The sequence below is a fragment of the Zeus faber genome, assembly GCF_960531495.2.
Source record: "Zeus faber genome assembly, chromosome: 1".
Lineage (NCBI taxonomy): Eukaryota > Metazoa > Chordata > Actinopteri > Zeiformes > Zeidae > Zeus > Zeus faber.
This window is the reverse complement of record NC_137193.1, coordinates 19,161,473-19,181,374: the sequence shown is the minus strand read 5'-3', so window position 1 is coordinate 19,181,374 and position 19,902 is coordinate 19,161,473. Positions and strand designations below refer to the sequence as shown.

Below are 19,902 nucleotides of genomic sequence, written 5' to 3'. Positions count from 1 at the left end.
TTTCCGCATCTGTCTACCAGACAGAGGCAAGGCAACTCATTCGGCTCGGAACTCGTCGAACGCCGACTCGGAACGAACGATTTTCTGAGTTTCGATGGAATGCATCACCATCATAGTAAAAGTGGGATTCGCTCGGGGGGCGTGGCTAACCGAGCACCTAGGTGACGCCACAACTGCCGCCTCATGTTTACGTGGAAAACATGGCGGCCAAGTGAAGCTCGGTCAGAAGGAGCTAGCTCATAGTAATGCGAGACTCCCACCCTTGTCCGTGACCACCCTTCCCGCAAAACCGCACTCCCGAAGGGAAACATTTGCGCTTAGGATTATGAGCTGGTATTTCGCATGAAGCTGTTTCCTTCTTGTTTTAGCCACTGGGACAACGGCGATGGAAGACGAGGAGAGGCAGAAGAAGCTGGAGGCCGGCAAAGCAAAGGTATTGTGCCGGGTGAAAGGAACATTTATTTATGAGAGTTAAGAAAAAAAAAAAGGAAAGTTTCGGTGCCGTCCATTTCATGCCAAACGGTTTGGTTTGTCAGCTCTCTGTTAGCCCCCTCCCTCCCTCCCTCCCACACCCCTGCCCAAGTGCCCAGCTGTCACTTCTGCTGCCCCTGCTCTGACAGCCCTAGGTCGGCGGTAGAAGCACATGACTGCGTGGTTCAGTGTGCGCACCGTTGGGGGTTTTGGTATCTCGTGAATCAACACAACTGCGCCCATCCAGGTGAAAGTGGTAGTGTCTTTGTTGGCTTCATCGAAGGCTTACAAACGCCACCTGAAGATCGGCTAACCGATCCTGCGTGACGGGATTCACAGGACATGCCCTGGACATCTTCAGCAAACATCTGAAAATGACACAAGAATCAGTTAGTTTGCGCCAGGGCTAGTCCATGGCATTCTGTCGGGGCCAGATTTTAAAGTTGTTACCGGTTTAGGCTTCATACAAATCAACGTGTCTTTTGTTGCAGACAGTGTAGCTAAACTGTCAAACACCGAAAAATAAAATTGACAAATACCTCTTCACAAAGAACAGATCTTCTAACTTTATTTGCGTATTCTCTCATATGTTTTTATTGTGTTTTTAATGACATAACATTTAAATTTCAGCCATTAGGTATGTTCTGACATTAACCGGAACTAGTGACAAGGAACATTTTGTAACTTACTTATCAATATGTTTTCCCACTTGGTCCTGTGTTCACGAACCATATAATGTGTAATAAACCAGAGTATTTAAAATGTGCAGTAGTTTGACAGAAAGTGATTCGGCAAATTGTGATTGGTTACAATTATGGGTGGGACTACAGTGAAAACTGCCTCTCTTTTATTGGAGGGTTGAGGTGTTTTTTGAGGTCATTGCTAATTTATCTTATTCAAAGGATGTGCAAGCCACATTTGGACCCCTGGGGGGACAGTTCTAAAAACAAGTACAGCCCTTTTTCCAACACAACTCCAATGTTTGACAAATGTCTGGTGGCCGGTACAGCTCTGAATGGAGGTAGTAATTGCCTTAAAGTGGGGGTGGAGCTGAATCCAAATAAAGCACAAATAGTGGGTTTTTACGAATATTTATTTCCTGCAAATATTTCAAAAGTTTTTGGGAAGGGGAATCAAACAACATTCGGAAAAATGGCGACCCCGATTAGAACCATGGCGCTGGGCTACAAAGACAAGAAACTGAAACACGTTCAGTCTCGACAGAGACAGGTCTTTATATTCTTAAATATTATCCTTTTTCTTCTTAAAAATGCCACTCAGACCCTGGACCTGTCTTTTACACTTAGGGGTGCGGTGGCATTGGGCACAAGGGCTTTGCTTGCCTGCCGGATGCACCCGAGCCTGGAGCGGAGTTTGGATAGGTAGAATGGGTGGAGAATATTCCTTCTCCAGAGGCAGAGAGTGTAGGACAGGTTGAAAATGATCACACTGATTTAATAACATTGGGTTTGGGTTATAGCGTTTGGGCACGGTACCTCCGTACGTGAGGGAAGAGTCCGTAGGGCGGGGAGGGCGGTGAGGGCTGGGAAGGGCTGGTAGGGTTGGGAGATTGGGAGACGGGGAGCGAAGCACTGGGCTAAAAATGGAACCAATTGTGTTGCCTAGTCTCTTGTGATATGAGATACGGCTTGTGCGGATTATGTATTGTTTCTAGAACAGTCATCTCTGTGGGACCCATAGGGAACTTTTCCGTAAAGGAGGCCTATGTGTGAATGGCTACCTACTGCCCTTTCCGGATATTACGGATTCCAGGTGGGAAAGGGGCTCTCCAGATGAGGTGTTGTCCATATAGAAAAATCAACTTGTTTTGCTCCATGCAGGGAAACTATTTATACATTTGTATTGATAGATGAATGAAATAAATGCAAGAAGAATCATTATAGACCAAATCGAAACACATTATTGTGGGAGTGCTGAGAGGGTTACATCATCTTTTACATATAGACACTTAGTGGATCATACTGGGACTAATGCTTTGTGTTTGAGAGTCACACAGCGGGAGGACCATGAGTGAAGCGGTCTCCTTGGTTATGGCTTTGGCATCTGCATTGCTGAAAGGGGAAGTATTACTTAAGAGTAGATTAATACCACATTCTCTACCAAGTCAACATGTCACTCCTCACTTGCAGGATACAATCTTTGTGATCCACTGAAAGGCATTGATAATAATTTTCAAGTAACTTTTCGTCTTTCCAGGCCATGAATTATGAAAATGACTGCTTTTCTGTGGCATGATCACTCAGAACCATCCCCGGGGAGCTCCCACCTCTGTCTGAATAAGCTTAATGCTGATGTTGCTGATGTTGTAAAGTTGGAGTTATTACACGTTTAATAAGAAACACTCACTTTTAGTTATAGCGCTAGATACAGTTTATGAATTTGAATACTGGGAATTATGCTGCATCCCACATTAAAAAACTTTTTTCTTTAACACCTTCTTTTTTTTCTCGCACAGTTAATTAGGGTTAGGTTTAGGGCTGGAACCCTATTGTTATCGTTTTGATTTTTATTATTGTCCTCTGAGTTTTTCTGGCTTTCTTTGTCTGGAACAGAACAACTGCAGGAGCAACGGACATGGTTGAGGTGTCGTTAGAACCGAGACGTCGCAAACATCTCGTGGTTCAAGTTTCATTCAAATCAATTCACATCCAAAGTAGCCGAACGTTCTTGCTTCACCAACACGCCAACGTTGGAAAAATGATGGAACAAGATTAGTTTTACAATCAGACACTTTGTGACATCATCATCCAACGTACTGTAAATGTGCAGGTTGTGGTTTTGAATGTCCATTCGTGTCGTGTGCGGTGCGAGGCTTTTCGATGTATCTTTCTTATTTAAAATAAAATATTTACTAATAGAATATACAGAAAACATAGGGCAAAACATTAATACCATGAAAACCGTAAACCACGGTATTTTGGTAGATACTGTACCGTACTGTGAAATTCCATACTAGTGAGCGTGTATGTATCGCCTTGGACTTGGGAAATTCCACACAGAGTGATTTCCTTCCACAGAGACACCGCCAGACAGGACTCTCTGGACTAGATAGATAGCCCAGTTCTATTTTTTTGGATAAAGTCAAAACACGCAACAAGTGTATCGACTTGTGGTAGTAATTCTGTGTGTCACCACGACCCGGAAAACTCGCATCACCGAATCATCCAGGAATGATCGATATTCTTGAAATACGTTCTTCAGGGAAATTTAACTGAACGCCAGGAGAGCAACATGCAGTGACATAAGTGCACGTTGATTGGTCCAGACATCCAAGGTGTTTGTAACTTTTGTAACTTGTGCTACGTTTCACAGAACCCGGAAAATTGTAATGCATACCTAAAACGACTAAACTTGACCCTGTGTATTGCTGACTGCAGCTATATTTGTGACATTGTTATCTGTTCCATGCCAGCTTGATAGAGCTCACCCCTTGGGTCTTAGCATTTAGGGATTATAAATTACGTTGTTGAGCATCAAGCATGTTTAGCATGAATGGTCAGCCAAATCATTGTATTCAGACTTTGACTGGTGTCAGTGCCCTCTTCACACACCAAAAGCCATCATGCCATGTCATGATTGGTCCCGATGTTGCACTGGTCTGCAATGCTAAAATCGCTTGAAGTTGTCTTGTGTAAAGTCGTCTGCATATGAGGGTATGAAGCACTGAGATGACCTGATGAAGAAAACTGTTTTAATAGTCCTATCTACAATGACCAAGTAAAGATGCTATACAATGTTTATTATTTTCCTGTCTTCTGCTTGGCATCTCTAAGGTGCTTCCTATAATACTGTAGTGGAAATTCTAGCCACTCAGGTGGTGGTCGATGCGTTGGGTGAAATAGTTCAGGTTAGACAGAAAATAGTCACTTAGTCTTAGTCTTTTGCTTAGAAGATTAATCAGCGGGGAGGACTTCACAAGTCACACAGGAAAGTAAAGAGCATCTCCCCCGAACCAGCTGGCTCGGGGGTTTTTATCACGGAGGTCACTAGGACCGTCAGTGTGAGGGTGTCTGTCACAAAGGCAGCTGCTGAGGGTGTAGTCAAAAGCATTGATCAAAAAGGCAGTTGCAATTGTTTCAGCAGTTTCAACATCTTGGTCTGTATTTTCCATTACAATACCCAACGTTCGATTTTACAGATCCTACAACAAAGGCTCTGTCAAGCTTCTTTCAGATTTGTTTAGGTGAGAAAAAGCATCACAAAAGGCTTGTGTGTAGCAGCACAAACATCATGACATTTTAGAATTAACGTCTGAAAATTGTACTCAGTCTTAAAGTCTATTATGAAAAACTCACCTTTTCAGTTTTTTGTGAGCTGTCTATTTCATAAAACATGATGAAACAACCCGTTTAGAATTGCAGCCCCTTCCTATGTCAAGTGGGGCCTAAGTAGAATTAGAATTGCTCCCCATCTGAGGAACTTCACCCACGGCTGGGGAATAACAAGTGCTGCTGGGAACTGCTCTGTCGTTTCACAGACCAGCACAAATCTTTAAAAAAGAGGAATTAATACCAACTTTCCATGAAGAAACTGCTGAGTATTAGAGTTTAATAGTGTTTTTATTGTAGATGTATTTTATTTTCCGACGTTTACATGAAACAAAAAACTCCTGCATGTGGTATCCTGGTGCAGTGTCAGCAAAAAAAAAAAACTTTTAAACTTTTAAATTAGACCTTGTAGATCTAATGAGTGAAGATTCTGCAAATTAATTGCTTATTTCTCGCCTGAAATTTGTTCAGAAACAGATTTTGGTGGACTGATAAGGTGAAATCCGTGAAAGTTTACAGACTAAATACAAGGGTGGAGGGTGGTGCCACCCCACAGTAACAGACCGTCCTGGAACAGGATGGTTTAGATGCATGTTAGAATGGCTAGAATGCCTAATCTGAGTGGTATTTTCAGCAAAAACAAAAAAAATTTAAACATGTTTTGAGGATGTTTTGTTATAGACACCTATATTAACCTTTTGAAGATGAGCATAATAGTATCGAGTAGTGGATTATTTTATTACAACAGGATGTGTTGTTTGCTGAATATTGGTGTTTTATTATGGAGACACCCTGCACTCCCATCATACTGTATCTCTGTAAGAATGGCAACAAAAATACAGTCGGACCTGTAGCTTGATTGTTGAATCAATATGTTTCAATAGATCTACAGTATCAACATTTTGGGATGCCGAATGGCAGTTTTCACTACTGACACAGATTCTGAATCCTAAACTTTTAAGTATCGGCCAATACAGAATTCTTATCTGTTGGGTTACTTTTACTGACCAGAATAGAGTTAGACCGTTAGTTAGTTTATAGAAAACTATAATTGACATAGTATCCATTTTCCCTTAAATTAGAAGCATCTCACAATCTTCCAAATGTAAAAAAGGTTAACTCTCGATACACGATACATGATGCTAGTATCATTTCATCCCTATGTCCATAATTAGCACAGCTACAGGAAGTTGCAAATAGCTTATCTCTTAAAAAGGTCAGAGTCAATGACAGAAACGATACACTTTGAGGACAGCAAGACACAAATTGATCCAGTTGGCACCGGCCTTAAATTTAATTAATGAATCCTTCAGGAGTCTCTGTTCATCGGGGTTGGACCCTACAATGTCCTCTCCATGGAATAGAATTGATCAACATGGCTTATCAGCTATATTAATTATCTCCATTTACTAGAGAGTTTTAATTTTAGGCCACAATCTCTTCTCATCTTGAATCACATTATTGAATATGTCCAATGGGGCAAGTAATGGAAGAGTTGATTCAGATGATGGGCCACACTTAAATTGTATAATGCTCTGCCCTCTGTCTAAAAAAATATTTTATTCACTCACTCACTTTCTCATCTATGTGAGGCAAAATGAAAATAAGGGTCCACATCTTTTCTCTAAACTTTTAAAAACAAAATGCAGCCCTTACAGCCACGTCAGGCCTCAACTCTGCTGTGCCAGAGTTGAGGCCTGGATTATCCTCGGAGAAAACAGATGGCAAAGGCAAATCCAAGATTATACCTCAGCGCTTTTGTTGATGCTGATTCATAGTGATGTTCCTCGTGAGAATCTTCAAGTTCAGAGATATCAACTCCTATTTTTTTAACGTGTCAGATATTGTTTCCGACATGCCATTGTATTCCCCTTTCCCCCTTCCTCCAATTTTATTTTTATTTTCCATAAAAAACAATATTTTTTCAAAATGTGTATATTATGATTACATATCCTATTTTATGCATTGTTACACATTGTTACACATATATCATATATCTTATTATTATTATTATTATTATTACTATTATTATGTAGTTGGTTCCATGCGAGGCAGATCCCGAAATGGAGGCCACACCTGCTGCTTTAATGCAGGAAATCATGTTCTCTTTAGCTAAATGATAATTACATTTAGGAGAAAAATTGTGCTGTAGATCATTTACATATATATTCTGTTGAAAACTGACATCAAATGGTTACACATATATGTTTTTACTGGTGTTTTTATTTTTTATTTTTTTACATGGTAGAGACCCAGTGGTCCCAATGGTCAGTAATTTTGTTTCAACTGTGCTTGTTTATAATTTTTCTCTTTTGTTTAATAGAAATGTTTGGTGGTCTTTTGCGGTCCTTTATACAGCTGGTGCATTCAAATTCCATTAGGCTCAGAGAACAATATTTGACTTAATATTATCCTTGACCTTATCTGCGGTATTTCAAATCCGCACTGCAGGGAATGATACACAGGAGATGGATATAGATAACAGAAACTTCTTCTGCACAGTGATGAAACTTGTCAATAATGGCCTAAATTTCCATTATGTTAAGTTACTGTATCAGCAAGGTTGTTTATGATCTGGTAACACAACCAGTAAAGAAGTCACAATTTGATACATCACGCCTGCATATAAATTGGGATATTGGTAATACAGTGATATATTAAAATTTTAATGTCATAAGTTGAGAAAAGTTGTATTTTACTACAATACTATATTACAACATTACAACAATACAGTATGACTATTGCAATACCACCTAGCAGATAGGGATTGAACCCAAACTATAAACTCAAAATTTCACAAGTGTATCATTATTTTCTTACACCCCTAGTTATCATGGTACTGGTACCTTTCTATTGTTGGCTGTTTCAGTTATGTGTTTGTGCTTGTTTTCCGATATTTCACTTGTCTTCCAGTGCATTAAGTGGGAACCCTTTTTGCCTGGCCATTATCTTTACGTGGGACACAGAGCTTCAACAGTAGGCTACTGTATGAGAGCATGGCTCTGAATAAAGAGGCCTCTTCTGTCACCTGTCTCACCATAGTGAGAAGTCAGAGCTTTGTCTAACTTTGTCTATCATTAGTGATCAGGACAAGGTAATCGGTGACATGCTGAGAAACAGATTATCATTCCCGTGTCACTGTGCCAGAGACTGTCTTGGCTAATGTCTCTCTGGCAGTATGACAGTGTAGGTTTGGAGTGAGGCGATGCTTACCCTGTATGCACTAAGTTCTAACTGCCGATGGAGTGTTCTAAAGAGCCACAGTATGTTCTGCCATTAATATACAAGGTTACCCTGAACAACAGACTGCCACATGTGTTTTTCTTTTGTAGTAAGACTTTCTTTTTGTGTGTCGGAATATTGTGCCTCTTAATTGCATTGTTATTGTGAATGAATTTGTTTCTGTCCCCATTTGGTCATTGTATTGAAGGAAGAGCCATGCTACAATGTTAATTACTATTCAGATTACTTCTATTAAATGCCAGCGTAAAAATGTTTGTAAACACCGGCTGAAACAGCAGATGGAGATAGGCCTACGTGGAATCCATTCTCCCAGATGGTGATAAGCCAGTGTTGTTGTTTGTCCCCCATATGCTCTGCCAGCTCTCTGCCCTCCTCAGCCAAATGGGCCAAGCAAATACTAACAGATCAAGAAAGACCAGTTTTTTAATAGGCATAATCTCCAAAATTTGAATTGAAATGTCTCCTCATTGTATGCAACATGTCTAGGGACTGCTATAAATATTCTCTCACTTCGATACTCCTTCCTTAGTAATTATTTTTCACAGTTATGTTTAGGTATTTATAAGGAAGATTCCCAGTTAAATATACTCCTCTAAAATGAAAAGGTTTCTGCCGAGCTCATAGATAAAGAATGAACAAGAAAAAAAGTGAAGAATGATGAGTCAGCAGTAGGGCTGGGCGATCATAGTATTTTCTGACAAATACCTCAATATCTATTTGACACCATGGGACTAGATATCGTCTGGGATTTTGCTTATGGAAATAAAGTTAAATGTTTCAACCACATTACTAATGATTTTTTTAAATATATTGCTTGTGTGTCAATAACTTATGAAAGCACCCCTAAAATATTGTAAAAGTATACTGAAGTATTCATTAAAAAAATACTGTAATCTTTGGATCTTGCCAATATCGCCCAGCCCCATCATGTCTGGATCGAAAATGTCGAACGGCCTGATCTGACCTGGCAGCCTTTCGCATGTGTGCTGTAGACGGACATCTGCCAGATAGGTAAGCAGGTGCTAGCGTGGTTTCCTTAGCATTAGCCTATCTATGGCTGTCGGCGTGATTCCTGTGGTGTCACACCGGTGGGGTTTTCCTTCCTCTCTGCTCTGTCGGCCATGTATTTAGTGATTGCCAAGCTGTCACCTGCTGCTTGTGCATAATGGATCAACAGCAAAAACACCTGTTTGAACGTGTGTGTATTTGTTTTGGTCCGCAGTTTCCACAAAAACAACAAATGTTATACAGCACCATGGATATGAAAAAAACAACACCCCTCTATCTAATGCTTTTTGTGAATTCGATGCTGTAATTGGATTGGATGTGGTTTCAGGTTTATTTTGAATTTCTTGTCCCCGTTTGAAAAGTCTTGGGAAGGAAATTAATCGGGGTGTATGAGACAGACCCTTTAGGAATGGAACCAAAGAGGAGATTAGCGAAGATTTAGGTGACCTCTCTAATCCCAAATCTGAAGCCGTAATAAGACTCTGCTGAGGTCTCATTAAACCCTTGGGGAATGGAAAGTTGCATTAAAAATACTTAAAAACTTTGCCCGTCATGAAGCAGTGGAGATCCATATTTTAATATGAATTGTCAATCAAGACAATGCCCATGTTTTTAATTATTATTATTTTTTTCTTTAAGAGGTTATATAATACTTTTGTATTATGTACTTTCTTAAACACAACAAAAAAATGCCGGTTATCAGCAGCACATCATAGACATGTGTGCCAGTTTGGAAATGTTCGTATGTAATCCTTTTAGCACCAAGCTGTTTATCAGATTAGCATTTGCCACAGCAAGGAGCATACGTGGTTGGTCATATGGACACAGAGGACTCATTCGGCGCAAAGAGGGCACCTTATGGAGGCACACAATGTTTCGGTTGAGTTTCAGCAAACTTTATAGCAAAACAGTGGGTAATATTTGTTAGCGTTTTAACTCTATTCTTAGTATAACCAGAGATTGTCAATCAAAATAGTTAATCCATGTGGTACACCATGAGTAATACAGCCCGATGGATTCAGCTACCACTTGTTTTCAAGGGTCAATGTTAACAAAACTTTGAAGATAAAAAATCGTTGTCTTTAACACTAACTATGTTTGCCTTCCTTCCCTCTTACAACATAGCTGGCTGAGTACCGGCAAAGGAAAGCTTACGCAGACTCCCAGAAAAAACAGAAGAAGAAAAAGAAAAAGAAGCCGGTAGAGGACGCCGGGGGAGATTCACAGGGTACAATTGAGGTGGATCAAGACCAGTTGGTGCTAGGAGAGGAGGTCCCTGCAGGAGGACTTATTCGTTTAGAGGAAGGAGACCCAGAACCCCCTACAACGGAGTATAGTTTCGCCAGGACCCTGCGCAGTGGAGAGACTGTCAAGCATGACCAGACCTACACCATAGAGGTAGGAAATTGTGCCTAATTTTGAGCATAAGCTTTTGTTTTGTACCAGACTTTTCTTGGCTCGAGAAGCCATTACCTTCAGGATACTTTATAAAAATCTATGTGTAATTGACATGTGTAATTGATTTCCATTGCAGCATGATAGAAACTTGACCCTCTGCTGTGTGTATATGTAAATGTTAGGTAATACAGTATTGTTGACAAGGACACACGTGCATGTCCCCTTGAAATGTTGTATGAGTGGGTGGAAGTGGTATCAGAATGTTGTCAACCGTGCGTGGGACAGAATTATTATTCTTTGGCTCTGTCCCTTTACTGCGTATTTTCGACCTAGCTAGTACCTAGGTTACCATAACTTTTTCCATAGCTTGCAAGAAGTGAGTTTCACTACGTCTCGTCATCTGACGAGATGCCTTTCACCACATTGGAATGTGTCATCTTTGAGAAATGTAAACCCATTTTGACTGTGTGACATTCGGCAGCAGTGGTCTCAACTCTGCTGGGTGGATTTATTATGATACAAGGTTGTATTTTGTGGACAAAATAATAATCAATCAGTGTGCTGCAGATTATTTCTTGAAATGTTATAATGCAACAGTAAATTTGTCTGTTTTTGCCTGTTCATAGTGGGCTGAGATATGTGATTAATAGTACATGCCCGTTCAATACAGCGCCAAGTGTGAGGTAGATCGGATTAACGGTTGTGGAGGTAATCGAAGGACAGACAGACAGACAGACAGACAGACAGACAGACAGACAGATTCCTTCCAGTGCATGCCCAGTCAAAATGGCACAGTTAGACAAAATGTAGGGACAACTTTGCAATAAAAAATAAGCACTAAATGTGAAAATATAGGCATTTTAGAACTTCAGGAGGATCAGTCAAGTCCAGGTTTCTTGAGTCAATGATTTAGTCACACTTATGTGGACTGCCAGGCGCTCCACTCGCCGTGCAGCGGTGTCCTCCTCTCATAGGCTTGTGTGACGTTGGAGGTCACGCGCCCGGCGCTCGGCCCGCGTCTCCAGCGCTTCCTCTGCCCTTGTGTTAGCAATGCGTGCAGCGTCGCTTGCTAGGCGTGCATCTCGTGCTTCACATATTGGATGATGTTACGAATCGTCCCGCTTAGTGAAATTGTATGATGTCACAAAGCGCCCCAGCTTCACAGAGCAGCTTGGTGTTCGCTTGGTTATTCAAATTTATCCCTACGGGGCACGTGTCCAAATTGCACAAATTCATTCCTTTGGTCCCCAGCAATACACCCGCCAAGTGGGAAGTAGATCAGATGAGTGGTTGTCGAGATAATCGAAGGACATACAGATGGACAGACAAACTGACAAGAGATTCCTAGAACTAAAACTAGTAGAGGCCCGTTCAAAATGTAAGACTTTTGAACAAATGTAAGACTTTTAAAACATGTTAATGGCACAGTTTGGCAAAATGTCAACGATTCAGCCCTGTGTTCCACAATGGAAGATGAAACTGCTGGTTAAAGTCATAAACTGGGGGAAGACACTCTTCGTGACTCAGTTGCTGAGCCCTGAAGCCCCACCCCCCGTAGGCTCGCTGTTCACTGTATATTCAAAGTTTATTAATATTAAACATGTCACATGTTCAAATTGCACCAAAGTCGGCACTACACATCCTTGGGTCCCCAGCAATACACCCGCCAAGTGTGAAGTAGATGAGATGAACGGTTGTTGAGATAATCAAAGGACATACAGTCAGACATACAGACAGACAGTCCTTCCTTTATAGATAGACAGGTGGTTTTGAAAATTGTGATAAAGTGCTTTTTTTATCTTTTGCCATGGGCACACTACACAACTTTAAAGTCGTCAGATAGCTGTACGGTTCACGCGACACAACTTTCTGTGTTCTGAATCTTGCAGTCTTATGGTTTGCACACTACATGACTGCTCGGTGACAGGGGGTCACTGTTTTTCGGGTATCCAAATGATGTTTTGTCATGAAAACTTACACCGGAATTGACACCGCAAATGACATGATACCATGCGCGGGACAGGATTATTTATTTTTTATTCGATTCTTGTTCACTGTAAAAAAAAACGAATAAAAGCAGAACTTAAATAAGAAATACATTATAAACCTGGATTGTGTGTTTCTGGCTGCTGCTCCGTGCACTGCCGTCTCCCCGAGAGAGAGACTGTTCCTATTACGCATGGTTGTGCACGGTGGTTTTTTTTGTTTCATTCAATTACAATCAATACATCTGTAATAAAAACACTCAGTTTTTAGTTTCTTTGCAGTGACGGTGAACCTTTTAATGCCCAATCTCGGAGAACACGTGTTGTGTGTTCATGTAACGTGTGCGGAAAGGATCTCCTGTTCAGTCAGTCAGTGTGCACAGGCACAACATTTCAGTCGGGAATTATAAATAAGGGGAATCATAACTATATATCTGTCTGTCTGTCTATCCATCTATCCGTCTGTCCCAAACCTATCACATGCTATTTGGGATAATAAGCTGGTAATCAAGATGGCAAAGCAAAACGGAAACTTTTTTTTTTCCAACACAAATCAAATAATTCAGATGCATTATTACGCCCCTGTATTAAATCCCCAGCTCTTCTTTAGTTAAACATCTACTACTACTTTGTTAATCACTCTATTAATCTCTAACACTGTTCAAGCAATTGCCCTCGTGTTGATGAACCATTGTTAACCCTCATGATCTGGTCTTATCTGGTCAAACTCACATGGGCCAATTCAAAGTTAATAAGCCAAAGTAATCTGGGATGAGTTTGTGGTTGCACAGCATGGCTTCAATACACTTAAGTCACAATACACTGAGATTGTTTAAATTAATTAAAATTTAATTCCATAGAGATATGAGCAAGACTACATTATTTCTACTGTGTTTACTTTGTTCTTGTTATCAGACACAAGAGAATATAACCAATTTGTATGTTGTTGTTTTTTTTTTTTGTTATTATTTTTTTAGAAGGCACGGATGATAATTGAGCATGGTGCTATACATTTGGTGCACAATGTTAGTAATCGCAAATGCATTGGTTTATTTAATTGGATAAATTAATTGCTATTCCTAACGAGAAAAAAAATCCCTTGGCAAAAACAAACTTTGTTGCGTCATTTACACATGTTTTGACTGTCTTTGCAGCAAAATATTGTTGTATTTCACAACTTCTTTGCTACACGAAGACTTGTCATATTTATATATCTCAAAAGATTATGCTCATCCCACCCTTAGTCATATTAGAAAATTCATTGATAATTCATATAAGCCTGCAAATATATGTAGCAACTTATTCATTTGATTGACATATTGTTCACCGAGTGTGATTTATCAATTACCAGACAAAAACTATTTCAGTTTGAAATCAGATAAAACAGAACTATGCTGAATGATGGCTAACTGAAACTCATGTTCCTTCTGCCACTGCCTTAAGGGCATGGCAACACACAGAAGACAGTTGGTAAATTATTCAATTTCTGTTCTTTGCTTTGTTGAAATTCAAGCAGTCTGTGTGTAAGTCTCAGGACTCTGGTTTAGTTTTCGAGGAAGCTTTAGGATATTTGCATATATCACCATTCGCAAGAGTGATTGACAAGCCGCTCAGACGCCCAAGCTGAAAAGAACGGCGTTAGATAACTATCAATACCGGAGAAACGGTTAAAAGGTGTTGGTGGGGGACTTGTCATACAACACATGGTATCCCAAGCATCTGAAACCTGGTATTATTTGGTGTCACTGTCATCTAATCTAACCACAGTATAAAGGAAGGAATCTCTGTCTGTCTGTCTGTCTGTCTGTCTGTCTGTCTGTCTGTCTGTCTGTTCTTTGATTATCATGTCCTTCAATCGAAGGACAACCGGTCGTCCGATCCACTTCACACTCGATGGGTGTATTGCTGGGGACCCAAGGGCGTGCGGTGTCGAATTTGGTGCAATTTGGACAAGCGGCACGTCTTAAATATTAATACATTTTAAATAAATAGAGAACAGTGAGCCAGCTGAGGGCGGGCTTTCAAGGCTCTTTGACTGTATCACAAAGAGTGTCTTTCCCCAGTGTATGACGTTAACCGCCAGTTTCATCTCCCATCATTTTGAATGCCCATTCTAAGGACTGAATCATTGAAATTTTGTTAAACTGTGCCATTCAAATATCTTAAGAAAGGTTTAAACTTTGACCGGTCGTGTACTAGTTCTACAGAAAATAAGGGAGACAGGCCTTAATATAATATTAATTGCCATGTTTTTGCAAACGGTAAATTAACAATGTGTGAGCTACAGAAACTAGTAAATGCTTTGCTAAAATTGTGCTTAGATTTTTTTGTCCGTTTTTTTTCTGTTTTTTTTTTTTTCCTACTGCGCAGCATCACTTCAGCTACTGTACATTGAATGTTGGGTGCCTACAAATGTACTGGTTACCATGGAAACAGACAATTGCTCTTAAACATGTTGAGCTGCCATGGTTTATGTGACCGATTGCGATGGCCTTGCTACACTCAACAATAGGCATGAAAGTTGAGTGAGTGTCTTCTTATTTCAAACGCTGTTTACTTATTGTCCTTCAGTGAGAGCATTTGTCTGACCATTTAAAAAACAATCTGTTTCAAAACACTTTGGGAAATTAGCACTTGCTCCCTCCTGCCACAACAGTTCCACTAGCAAATGAAACTTGGAATATTAATAGGCTGAATCAGCTGTGCCAACAAATGTTAAACGATTTATCTTCATAAGTAGACAAGTATTCGTATTTATATAAACCTTTATTAAATATACCACACGTTTCATGAAACTGTGTTGTTTTTTTGGCAGAAAAAAATTGGTCAGGGCACTTGATTTTCCACGGTGCTGCAACTAACCGTGAGCAGTATGATGTTGCTGTGGAAACTGGCCGCTTCAAAGTTCTCCCCTCTCCATAGATGTGTGTGTTTTGTGATTGAAAGCACTGGCTGTTACTATGAAGCCAATCCCTGTTCAAAATCGAATTCTTTAGAAACTGGCTGACAGGATATGAGACGTGGACACATGTTTACATAAAGAGGTCAAGTGGCATGCCATCGGTCTTTAGAAATAGTAAAACCTGTGACCTGTTTTCCTTTCTCTCCGGAGTTACAGTTTTCCATCGATGCTGGAGCAGGCTGCACAGAGTACTGAATATAAATGTTGGTAGAATTGACTAGTCTTTCAAAAAGTAAATATACTTAAATGTGTCATTAAATGGTAAATCAGCCGCATCTATATAGCGCTTTTCTAGTCTTGCGATGATGCAAAACGCTTTATAGTACACGCTTCACATCCTCCCATTCACACACACATCTACACGATGGCGGCGGCAGCCTGCTCAATGGGCGCAGTTAGGGGTTCGGTGTCTTGCTCAAGGACACTTCGACATTCTACAGTGAGGAGCCGGTAATTGAAACAGGAATCCTCTGATTACTGGATGATCCGCTTCACCTCCTGAGCCACCGTCACCCCCAACATTAACAATGAGTTATTATAAAGCTGTTATACTATATACTTAATTGTATTGAATTAAAAAAAGAGAGCAATTGTATTGGATTAGAGAAGGTTTCAGGAAAATCTCATATCGCTTCCTTAGACCTTGAATTTTTTCCACATTTTTGTCATTTTCGTCATTTCTAAATATTGTCATGATGCAGTTGACGTTGAATGACATTGTTGTGCCCTCTTCTACTGCAGCCAGAGAGCGAGGTCTCTACCACGGCTGAAGATTATTCCTCAGAGGTGAGATCATCTTTCTCAAAGTCTTTATGATCATCTCATTTTCATTTTATTTTGTGGTGATTATCCTTAGAAGGTGCCATTAGCACATTATAATTTCATGTGAAACGAGAATAATTACTTGTGTTTTCTCCAGTATCGTTGAGATTGATACTCTGCAAATTGAGGTATTCAAGCAAAATGAATACCATGCAAATCAATATATGAAAACAACACACTGATTGATTTGATAAACTAGATTAGACGCTATCTTCCCAATTTCAATTACTAGCAGAACACACAATGTTGCTATTTTGTTGAGCATCACTGCTCATCATCAAAAGAAATTGAGGCATGATGGGGTTTATTGAAATCATAAGTAAAAAAAAAAATGAAAAATCCAACATAAAAACAATTCATTATCTTCCATGCTTTGCAAGAGAAAGTAAATCACTATAGAATGCCATTTTAGTCAATATGAAATAAATAAATAAATAAATACATAAACAAATAAATATGACTATGTAATAAATAAATGTCTATGAAATAAATGCTGAAATTAATAAATGAGGCAATACATATGTAAATAAATATAAATACATAAATTAGTAAATATTGTTCAATAAATAATTAAATCATGATTTAAAATAGGACATTTTTCAAAAGACTACTTTTCAGATGACTTATTTCATAATTCCACATTTATTTATTTCAGGGGAAATAAATGATTTATTTAATAATGCCACATTTGTTTCAGGGGACTTTTTGAAATGTATGAAATATAATTCCCCTGAAATTAATGTATTTTTGAAAAATGTAATTCTTTAAATAAAAACTTTTATTTTTATTTAACTATATTTACAAATGTATATATTTATATTTACACTTATTTATATATTCATTGCCTCATTTATTTATTTCAGAATTTATTTCATAGACTTTCATAGGCATATTTATAGATTCATGCAAGCCTGTCAACCTGCGCGCATTTTGTGTACCAACCACGCAATTCTTGGTCAAAATATGCAGGTACGAAGTGCTAGCTAAAACTACACAAAAAATTCAATATTATTTTAATTTAATTACGGAAAGGAGGTACTTCAAGGTAAACAAAGAAAATTTTATAAATTGTTGATCTATTGCCCGACAATATTCCAAAATTGTGCAGACTGCAAAATCAGCAATCTCACTATTGTGAGATTGTGTCGCTGAAAATTGCAGCAGTAGTCCGTATGTGCAGCTGTCCTATCAGGTAAGCGTGATCAGATCACGTGACGTATTTATCATTGGTGCACTGCAGATACGAAAATTTGATATCACTGATCACGCATATAAACTCAATATGATCAGACGACAATGTTAAAGTTATATAACAGTCAATGTTTTATTATGAACATACAAATCAATGAAAATCAGTATTGGCCAAAATCTGAATCGGCGGGTCAGAAAATCTGAAATCGGGATCGGGAAAGAAAATTGCAATCAGTGCATCTCAAGCTGGTAAACATGTTCAGTAACTTTGCGAGGTGATGCATTTCTAGTGGTATATCCTAATGAGATAAATGTATATACTGTACTGTATATAGTTAGCCGTAGTAGCTTGCATACGATGTGACGAGCCTCGTTACAAGATGGCTACGGTGTGAATAACTGATGGAGTTGTTTAGCTGCAGTAGCTCAAACACCACAGAGGCTGCTTGTTACACTGTTGTGGTACTCAAAATATTTTCCCAATTTTGGCAGGTCTGTTTATGTGTTTGTTTATTATTGACAGAAATGGCGTTCCATAAATCACACCCTCTACTTTTAAAATAAAAGGTCCATACCAGTGCCAAATTGCATAATGTAAAATGTGTTTGCTGACTACAGACTAACAGGCTAAGCTCATTATGGCACCGGGGTCGGTGAAAGAAGTCACAAATCTTAACATTTCAATGACAGTATTGACAATGACAGTGATTTAACAGGTTAATGGGTGCCATAAGATGACTGTGAACCGAAAGAAGTCTTCTGAGCACTTTGTCTGGGTACAGTACATTTGTTGAAGAGATTATTCGCTTTGAAGCCTGCTGGCAAAACCACTTACTTCTGCACTGGACTTACCATTTCCATATTCATTCCTCTGTGTTATTTCCTTTAACCCACTAACCAATGCTCTTTTGCACTGTACTTGCTATTGCATTTTTCGCTATACGCCTACATATAAAGTGCAGTAGAAATAGTCGGGCTGTCTGGAAAAACAGGAAAAAAGGAAATCTGTGGTCATTTTTAAAATGACCATTTTTACAGAACAAATGGTCCCATATTTCAGGATTCAACAGGTCTTCATGACATTTCAAAGGTGTAAATTAATCTTTAATCTGAAGGAGAACTGAGTGTAGGAGGGAGTGTAAGAAAGGGGAATAGAGGACAGTGAGTTGGTGGGAGAAGGGAGGATGAGTGGCTGTTCGGCACTGCAAAGACGATGTGTAACTGGAAGAAAAGAGGTAAACCAGGTGGAGACATTAGCTGCGAAAGAGAGACAATATTAAAGGGGACCTAATATGCTTTTCCTTATTTTCTGTCATACATGCAGACCACAAATATTCCATTTTCTCATGTTCTATTTTGAACTCCAGAACAAAATCAAAACAGGGGAAAAACAGCCCATTATTGGTTTTCTGATTTTGGATTTGTATATGAACAATGAAATAACAGGCGGATATTAGGTTTTCTGATTTTGGATTCTAAATCGGATATGAAATTCTCGAATGATGTAAGGATAAGGGTGCTGTCCCTCGGCAGGCTTCCAGAAATTGGCCGATCAGAAGGAAGTGTGGGCTTTTAGGGAGGGGGGCCTTAAAGAGACAGGAGCTAATACAGCTTGTTTCAGACAGAGGCTGAGCTAAGGGGCTGCGTAAAGGGCCAGTATAAGATAATGGTTTTCTTTAAACCGTGAATCATGCAAAGCTTCACCAGAGGAGTCCCAGAATAAATTATAGAGCTGGAAATTAGCAAAAAAGGTCCCCTTTAATAGGAGGGCCAAGTCAATTCTGTAGCGTGTTTGTTAAAATGTGGTAACATGCAGATGAATACAATAAACTTGCAAAAAACATTTCCCAGATTTACCAAACAGAAACTTGACAGAATTTATATTTTGGTTACTATACCATACATAACGAACCAAAATTGTATGACTTAGAAAATTAAATAACACACTGTAACAACAATCCCTACTCTGACTCAAGTAAAAATAACTCTAACCCTAAGCAAACTACATTGAACGGCTTTCCTTTCTCCTTGTAACAGTTTGGGTCGCAAGAATTGATTATCCCTGATAGCCCTTATTTTTATAGATCAACAAACATAACTACCAATGATAGTCAGGAAAATCACAGATATCAGTGCTACTTCTCAGACAATAAACTCACTAATAAACCTGTAACTATCTATCGCATAATCCTTAGGTGTTCGCTCTGTGCTACTGTAAGTTTGCATTTGAAACTGTACCTTTGAAAGTCTGAATGTTTATAAAGTTCTTATGTCTCCTTTGTTCATCACTCAGGACGAGGTGGAGCCCTTGCATCAAGTATCAAAAGGACACAAGATGCAGGATATGGAGGAGGCTCTGGCTGCCAAGACCCAGGCAGTGGAGGAACTAAGCAGGGAACTTGAACAAATCAGGACTAGCTTTGGCACAGAAGGGGTGCAACAGGTAACTGTTATACTATACCACTGTTGTAAGGCTTGCATTTCAAAAAGAATTATTACAAATAATTTACCACGATTCAAAAATTAAAATGCT

General features: G+C 39.3%; 1 protein-coding gene across 1 annotated transcript in view; it reads left to right on the top strand.

Moving 5' to 3' along the window:
* Nucleotides 1–314: 314 nt before the first annotated feature.
* The window catches only part of akap9 (A kinase (PRKA) anchor protein 9), a 76,633-nt gene continuing 57,045 nt past the window's right edge, over nucleotides 315–19,902 (top strand). Inside the window, exons 1-5 of the mRNA XM_080013354.1 lie at nucleotides 315–433; nucleotides 10,137–10,409; nucleotides 16,098–16,142; nucleotides 18,086–18,145; nucleotides 19,663–19,812. Of these exons, the coding sequence (XP_079869480.1) occupies nucleotides 386–433; nucleotides 10,137–10,409; nucleotides 16,098–16,142; nucleotides 18,086–18,145; nucleotides 19,663–19,812 (576 nt within the window). The 5' untranslated portion in view covers nucleotides 315–385. The remainder of the gene's footprint in view (nucleotides 434–10,136; nucleotides 10,410–16,097; nucleotides 16,143–18,085; nucleotides 18,146–19,662; nucleotides 19,813–19,902) is intronic.